This window comes from Clarias gariepinus, chromosome 9, assembly GCF_024256425.1.
Source record: "Clarias gariepinus isolate MV-2021 ecotype Netherlands chromosome 9, CGAR_prim_01v2, whole genome shotgun sequence".
NCBI classification, from domain to species: domain Eukaryota; kingdom Metazoa; phylum Chordata; class Actinopteri; order Siluriformes; family Clariidae; genus Clarias; species Clarias gariepinus.
Genome location: NC_071108.1, coordinates 33,358,902 through 33,367,911, shown reverse-complemented (window position 1 = coordinate 33,367,911; position 9,010 = coordinate 33,358,902). Strand labels below are relative to the sequence as shown.

At 37.0% G+C, this 9,010-nt stretch overlaps 1 protein-coding gene across 1 annotated transcript; it reads right to left on the bottom strand.

The window, feature by feature from the left end:
* Positions 1 to 882: 882 nt before the first annotated feature.
* fgf17 (fibroblast growth factor 17) lies at positions 883 to 7,140 on the bottom strand. The gene is made up of 5 exons (XM_053503499.1): positions 7,104 to 7,140; positions 6,984 to 7,020; positions 6,087 to 6,264; positions 4,028 to 4,134; positions 883 to 1,410 (listed from the first exon to the last, which is right to left on the bottom strand). Exons 1-5 carry the CDS (start codon positions 7,133 to 7,135, stop codon positions 1,120 to 1,122), a joined length of 645 nt encoding a protein of 214 aa, XP_053359474.1. The 5' UTR covers positions 7,136 to 7,140; the 3' UTR covers positions 883 to 1,119.
* Between the last annotated feature and the right edge of the window lie 1,870 nt (positions 7,141 to 9,010).

Here is a 9,010-nt window from a genome sequence, read left to right as displayed (position 1 = left end):
AACGAAATGAACTAAATGACTCAAAAAAAAAAAAAGATTCGTTCATTTTGATGAATGAGATTCAAAGAACTGAGTCACTAAAATGATCCAAACTTCCCATCACTAGTCAGCAGGTGACACAATTCTCATTTCAAATACTTCACACCACTGTGGCTATGTAACGCAATGCCTTGGAAAAATGTAGTGAAGTACAAGTACTGTACAGATGTTTCCTATATGCTGTGGTGTAAAAGTAAACATTTTGTACCAAGAATACATGAAATATTGCTGTTAGGAACTGAAGAAATGTTAAAGTACAAGTATCATAGGATCAGTTAGAGGAATCAATTAAAACATTGGTTTGCATTTGTAGATTTAGTGCATCATATAAAAAAATCACCCATTTGTTATTGGCTAATGTGAACATAAGTGTAATGTTGCTATTAATGCTATACCAGGAGCACTGTGGCTTAGTGGTTAGCATTGTCTCCTTGCAATTCCAGGGTTCGAATTCCTGCCTGGGAGGGTTCTCCCACTCGGTTGGTTTCCTCCAGGTACTTTGGTTCCGCACACAGTCCAAAGAAATTCAGAATAAATACAATGGTCACCATTGGCCTCCACGATCTTTAGTGGGACTACAGAAGTTCCCAGTTGGATGAATGGAAGGATATAATGCATTGCTCTTAGTCTGACAGTTTAGTTGCCAAGACATGGACAGATATTATCCTATAGTCCACCCATTTAATATCACAACCAGCCGTCAATTAAAGTCAATATTCCTTAACGAGCTGTATAAAATCCAGATATTGCATAGAAAAATAAAAAAATAAACTTAAATGTATTTTATAATCTGATTTATTACTGAATTTCCAATAGTTCAGTCTCTCCTGCATCTCTCCAAAAAGCGCTCACACAACTCACGCAAACATTCTGAGCTTATTAAATATATACATCATCTCTCAATATCTTACCATACAGTATGTACAAGTCACCCTTTTATTATGAGTCTTTTTTCTCTCTCCTTTTCTCTTTTTATTTTTGATGTTCATTAACTATGAAAATATAAAAAATAAAGCTTCCTCTTCTGTTTTGTTATATATATATATATAAATCAGTCTTGTGGTTCTGTGGCGCACAGCGTTACGAAGCCGCGTGTGCTTTTCTGTTGCGCTTGGCTCGCCGTATCGGAGGGAAGCTGATGAACTCAAAGTGTTTAGGTCGGTCCGAGTTGGGGAAAGGTAGAGGACCTTTGTGGAGCCGCTTGATGAAGTGAACTTCCCTTTGGTTCTCCTTGGTTTTGGAGGCTTTAATGGGTCTTCCTTTCCTACTGAAGGCTACATACCAGCCCTCATATTTGGCATTCTGGAAGGCGGTGTAGTTGTTCTCCAGGACGATCTCCGTGAAGATGCAGTCCCTGCCTCTGCCGCTGGGCTACGGGCACAAACAGAAATAAATCATATTATATTAAGTCATATTAAAATACCAAGAGGAAGCAATGTGTCACATCACATCCTGCTATCTGACAACATTTTAAATAAACTTTTACAGGTGTATTGATCACTTCTAATACCTCGTGTAGAATCCTACAAGGCTATCAATATCACAAAGGCTTCCAAACGTACTCACTTATCATCTATACCACTTTATCCTGTATTGAGGGTCGCAGGGGGCCTGGGAGCCTATCCCAGGAGACTTAGCACACAAGGCAGGGTACATCCTGGATAGGGTGCCAATCCATTGCAGGGCACACACACAATGGGTAATTTGGGGAACACCAGTTGGCCTAATCTGCAGTTCTTTAGACTGTGGCAGGAAATCCACCAGGATCGGGAAGAACATGCAAACTCCATGCACTCAGAGACACAAATCAAACCTGGCCGGGAATCGAACCCAGACCCTGGAGGTGCAAGGCGACAGTGCTAACCACTACACCACTTGCCACCGGGATTCCAAACTATAATCTAATATGAAGCTTAGAAAAAACTTAAAGATCAACATAAACCAGAAACACCTAACATTCTTTAGGATAAATCATGAAGGCTTTTATGTAGACATCCTCAACAAGATGTTCCAATTAAAAGGTTGAGCATAAAAGCTTTAAGTAAATTTTAATATCATTTAAACTGCTTGACAAAGAGCCCTTTTGCAAAGCTAAGAATGCTGATTTATCCCATAAACCCACACAACATATTAAAGAACCTGAGGTTTTAACAGGATATACAGCATGCCTGGTGTCCATGCAAACTTCACATTACTGGTCATTATTTTCTTCAAAAGACCCAGAACCTCTAAGGAATGTATGGTATTCCAGTAAAAGCTCTTGGTATTTGGTATACTTTTGTAAAGGGTCTTTTGTTAGTTTAGTTAAGAACCCTTAATTATCTAAGGTACCATTTAAGACACCTTTAAACAACACCTGTAGGATTCCAACACCAGGCTAAGGTTTTTACAGTGTGCCAGATATATTAGCATTGACCGACTTCACTTTGGGAGCTTCTGCAAGAGAGAATCTGCTGGTCACTGTCTTATAAAAACAACAACAACAACAATAACAAAAAAAACCTAAAGTCATGATTTAGGACTCTGGGTTCATGATCCCTGACAGCAGGTGGCACTATAACCTGTTTTAGACACTTCTATGAAACATTTCAATCATATATTTACATTGATATTATTTTGAAATTATCTGCGTTAATATTATTTGTAAATAAATCATAAGGTTTATGTAAAACCTTAGTATGAAGTTTTTTTTTCAAGTACGCCCTCAAAATTGTATATACTATGCCTTTCCTGTGTGGTATAGTACTCCCAGGGTTATATGTGATAAACACCAAATAACACCAAATTACTGTTTGTTATTTTTTTACTTGACAGCTAGAGTTATTAAGTAGCTCTTAGCCAAGCTGTCGTGGTACTTCTTAGAAAAGGTTCTTCAAGTGTTCTTAATATGTAAGCTCTATGCATTACGCTATTCCAAATTCTGACAGTTTTGTGTAGAACGCTATATCACTATAACAGAGTCTAAGGACCTTGAATTATTATAAGAATCCTGAAGGTATCTCAGCTTCCACTCTGCACTCTGAGAGACTTCTGTTGGAGAGACAGAAAATTTAGAGCACTCATGGGTTCTTCTGTATATTTCTAGAACGTTGCTCTATGTGAGGGGCTCTGAACCAGAGCTGCAACTTTTAGAACCTTTATTTATCTAGGTACTGAAATGGGTTTAATCTTAAAACCCTTCCCTGATGGAAATATCCTACATTAAACTTTTAAGTAATTTTAAGTGTTCTATGAAAAATGTTTATAGGAGAAAAAGAACCAGTTGAGGCACTATATGGAACCTTTTGTTTCCTGAGTTGGTTTTTAAGCTACAAAATTGGCATTCTCTCAGATTTCCACACTCTTATAATCTTTTAGTTTTATTCACTCAGTTGAAAACTCATCATGGAAAGCATTTGAAGTGGAACCCACTTAGGAAACTAAGAACGTTTATTTATCCAGTTAACCGTTCAGGATAAGAACCAATTATTTTGTAATATTATCTGGGGAAAAACACAATAATACCAATCATACTGTTCATATAACATTCAACGGTATGGAATTTTCTCTGTGGCTCCTATAAAAGCATCCACAGTAGTTGTTTAAATGATTATTAAAAAATATATATTTAAAACTCTTAAAAACTCTAAGGTATCACACAGAACCCACAAGTTTAGAACCCCTAACTATTCAAAGAATCCTGAGCTACTGTTTTTTTTAAAGTCCAACCTTAATGAATACAATAACCACTTAAAGAATTGTTGAAGAACCCTTTGTATTAGCTGAAAGCATTCTCAAATTGTTTACTTTATACTTTAAATAATCAGACATTATTTCTTTTAAACACGTAGAACCTGTTTAACATTTAACTAAAGTGTTTTAGTTCTTGTTACATCGTTTCTGGGATGCTGCAGGGCTCTTTAGGAATTTGTACAAAACTTCAATAAACCCCTTAAAGAACATTCTTTATGAATACGGAAGTGAACACTGTGATGAGGTTAGTGTGTACCTTGCCCACCAGCTTTCCTCGGCGGTTCATGCAGAGGTATCGGCCGCTCTTGGCTCCTTTGATGCGAACCCGACTGCCGAAGGTGTCCGTCTCCACATACAGCCTGGCTGCAACACAGAAATGCACACATATACAGTTAGTGCTGAGACATTTAAAAAAAGTAAAAAGTAAAAAAAAAAAGACTTTAGACTTGTATTGGTGTCAGAAAAGGTTCTTTAAAACCGATGCTTCATCCTGGAGAACAACTTCAACTTTCGCACATGCTGATTTGTTATTTAGTAGATTTGACTTGTGTTACAGCAGGAAAAACCTAGTGTTTTCCAGGACCTGAAAAATCTTATAAGCCAACGGACCATAAGATATATGTGTTGTTTGGAAGTTTTGTGAAGCCAATCCACATAATAATTATGTAAACTTTTATAGGAAATATTTTTTGGTTCTTTATGGTACCAATGAAATCCATCTATACACTATTTAACACCTTAGGAGGTCCCTGAATTCTAAAAAGTTTGCACCTGCTGTAGATGCAACATTTCTGAAAAACTTAAGGAAGTTGAGAAGGTTATTCAGGTTACAAAACCATGTTCTTTAAGGAAGTTAGAAATGGTAATATGCTTATAAGATAATATAAGAGTTCTCATTAAGGAAGTTCAAGATGTTATATACTCTATAAGAACCTTATTGCATGTTCTTTTGCAAGAAGTTTCTTATAGAGCATTGCAGAAGATTTTTGTACTCTAGCTTATTTAAAATGTTTTGAATGTTTTATTTAAACAAACATACAAAAAAAATGAATTCACTCCAAAAACTATTTAGATTGTATCCATAAAAAGAATGTTTGCCCCAGAAAACCATTCAGGTGATTAAAGGAGCTAAAAAGGTTATGTGGCCTACAGGGTTCTTTAGGGAAAGTAAATAGTTTATTTCCTTTAAAAAACGGTTTTGAGTATCCAAAACGTTTATTCCTTTATAGAATCTTTGGCATTTCTTTTACATTTTACCCATGCCACTGAACCTTTTTCACATGTTTTAAATAGAGCCAATGTGTTATTTGCATAACACCTTAGAGTGTCATTAAGAATCTTATAAGGGTCCTTAGGGAAGCTGAACAAGTTATTTGCTGTAATTAACCAGTTTGAGTGTTCTTAAAAAAAGATTTATGTGCTCTAGGAAACTGCTCTATACGGTATGCTTGCATATGCAGATACGGACATTCGAGTTATGAACATTCGAGTTATGAACATTCAAGTTAACTTTTGAAAATTTCGCATATGTTCAATTATGGAAGTTAGATCACATGTCCAGCGTACATTGTCACATGCAGCATGCATCCCAGGATGTCTCAAAGCAAGCATAAAAGTAGCAGCGATGAAGCTGGTACTGCTGAGAATAACCAAGCAATAACAATAAAGACATTGAGAGAATGGAGCGGGATGAAAAGATGGGAATCATTGCGTGTTATTTTAACATAAATCGTTCAACCATCTGTAAGATTCTAAAGAACAAGGAAAAGATCATGAAACATGTTAGTTATATGATGTGTATCAGGCTTGCGAACGAGCTCTCGGAACGGAACTGTATACTATATATAACGTATATACTGTGTTTCAACATATAACGTTTAAGATATTATAAAACTGCATAATCTTGTTTTCTCTTACCAGTCTGCCATGCATTTCTTTAGTCCCACATTGTACATTCATAATACAAGTAAATCTGAGTATTTTAAAATTAGGATTATTTGTGATTAATCACAGACTATGACTGTGATTAACTAGATAATTTTTTTTTTGATCGACATGTATTTAAAATATAATCGAGAATATCACAATATCAGCGACACGATATATCGTGCATCCCTTCGCGTTTGGCTCGTCGCTGCTTTGATGTTTAAAGTCCATTAGCGCCGCTCGCGACACAAAGGCGGGCAATTAAGGAAATATTTGTCGCGCGCGCTGTGCCTCCTGAACTAATCAGCGCTCTTGATGCGCCCTGATTGCGGCTCTGTGCATTGCTGCTCTCCCACCGAAACCCAAGCGCGGAACCCGATCCCACTCACCGAAAGTGTTGTCGTCCTCCGCGGTGGCGCTCACGCGCTTGCCCTGGATCTGCACGTGGCGCCCGCTGGTGCGGCTGTAGAGCTGGTAGACTCGCACCTGCCGCCGGCTGAGCTCGTCCGTCTGCGCGCCTTGCTCCCTCACGTGCTGCTTAAAATCAGGAGAAGGCTCATTCTCCCCCTTTTATTTTCACGTGAAGGGAAAACATAAGATCACACGTTTCTCCCTGGCGCTCGTTCTCTAGGCCTACACAGACTTACACTGCAAACTCGTACACAAATGCATAACTAACTGCATTTGCAACCTGATTTAGAAATAACGTTTGCAGATTTCTTAGTTTTTAATTAAATATTTTAGATTTTTTTTTTAACATGCAGGTCAACAGGTTAACACTGAAAATTTTTCCAGCTAAAATAGAATAATAAGAAGCGTACACTATAAAATATTTAAGCTATGCGTGCACAGCTTAAATATTTTAGAAAAAGCAATGCAATTCTAATATAAAGTCATGCAAAACAAACAACCTAAATAACTTATTTTTAATAATGCACCAAAAGAACAGAACTAGCCTCTGAATATTGATATTTATTAAATAATTAAATTTCATTATGCTGACAGAATAATATAATTTCAATGATTGCATGCTAAGCAGACTTGCATATGTGTTTCATATACATGCATATGAATTAGTCTATCCAGAAAACTACAGGCGTATAAGTTATAGCTCTTCAATACATACGCTATAGAAAATATAAGTTGAATATAATTATAACTTGAAACATAATAATCCTAGGACTTAGTGGTGTTCATTTAAATTGCGTAATGAAATGCATACGAATAAATTCTATCAATCATTATTTTAAAAAATAAGAGAGAGAAAGAGAAAGTGTAATATTTACCTGTGCATGGCACCAGACCACGAAGAAGTGAAAAGATCTGCAAAAATGGAAAAGTCAAAACTTTAAAGTATTTAGAAATATGCTAAAATATCAGAAAAGTTGGGGGAAATGTGTACTTACAAGTAAAAACAGCGTTGGTTAATTCCATACATTTTTTTAAAAATATTATTTTATCCAAAATAATATTTTTGTAAAAAAAAAAAAAAAAAAAGAAAAGAAAGAAGAAGAAGAAGAAGGGTAATAATCCAGATGCTCGTGCTTTAAATGATCAGCTTCAATTCCATCAGCTGGTAATAAATAGATAAATAAAATATATATATATATATAAAGCGTCCTCAGAAAGAGAATAAACCCGAAGGAATAAATCCGAATCCCGAGGCGGAACCAGAAGAGCAGACCCGCGGGCCGCGGTGCGGGTCCATCCTATGCCCTAGGGCGTGTTCGTGTCTGTTAGTGTTTGTTAGTTAACTGCGCTGGCGGCACGCGCTCATGGTAAAGCAGGCTCGTGCTCCGGTGCGTAAAGCGCGCGGCGCGTCTCCGGTCACTCACTGTACGGAATGACAGACATGCACACAGGTCTCGAGACTGAAGTCACCGCAAACCAATGGTGTTTAAAACCACGCCCCTTAACGCGCACGCACTCACACAAACCTCAAGTCCCCTAAGTTGAAGGAACACTTCATCCAGATCAGGGGTTGCCCGACTTCTTTTACCTTCCTTGGGTAAAAATATTAATAATGCATATGAAAAAATCATTATCATCCATCCATCTGTTGTGCATACTGCTTATCCTGCATATAGGGTCATGCAGGGTTTTGAGCCTATCCCAGGAAACAAAAAAGCCCAACTCATGGCATTGCACAAGCACACACACACACAGTCATAGACTATGGGGAATTTGGAAATGCCAATCAACCCACAATGCATGCCTTTAGATTGTAGGAGGAACCCAGTGTACCAGGAGGAAACCCACTAAGCGCAAGCTCCACTGGAACTGATTTTTAATCACCAAACTTGCATTTTAATATGTTTTTTAATGCAAAGTTTCTCTCAACTCAGCAGGGACTGATTTCTGAACCACCACCCCTGGAGTGGAGAGGAACCTTGCATTAAAAAAAATCTTAAAATGCAAGTTTCCTCTTAACTTCACTGGGACGAATTTTGGAACCACCAACTTTAAAATTGACAGACGACATGCATTATGAATATACTTTTTTTGGATAACCTTCCTCTGTAGACGTTGCTCTTTATATCTCAAATGCATTAAAACAAAATGCAGTTCTGTTTTTACAAAAAAATGTGATGTGAAACATATACTGTTCTAGCATGATACACAAGGCTGTAATGCTTGTAGGTGTTTTCCCATCATACATCTGTGAAAAATATAAAATAAAAAACAATAATACTGCAATAAAAAAAAAAAACAGCAAATAATAATAATCAACAATAATAGAAAAATAAAAACAAAAATTGTGAACTATGTTTTACTAGGCTTATTCAATCTGCAGATTCAGGTTTACATTGAATTCTTAAAAGTGATTTAGATAATAATAATAATAATAATAATAATAATAATAATAATAATAACTTAGTGGTTAATGTGTAACAGTAGTGGTTAATGTGGACTTCTTTAATATCTTTTTTTAAAATGACCAACCTCTTGGATGCAGTTTCTATTTTGAGTCCATTTTGGTGGAACAAAGATTTATTGAATACCTGAATAGGGGTTTTTAGGTCCAGTAGTGGCTCAGGCACTTTTCTGGGATGCTGATGGAGGGTCAGAGTTTTGAGCCGCTGGGTCACCCATTGCCACCTTGCTGTGAGTCCCTAATACCATAACCCCACACCCATACAACCCACCCTCTGCATGCGGTGCCAATCCCAAGCGCAGCTAAAAAAATCTGAGGGTTGTGACATCCGGCATAAAACCTGTGAAAGATCTTGCGGATCAAATAATCATATGTGGCGACATCTAGGATAAAAGGGACAGAGCGCAGGAAGAAGAAGATGGATTTTCATTGTGTGAT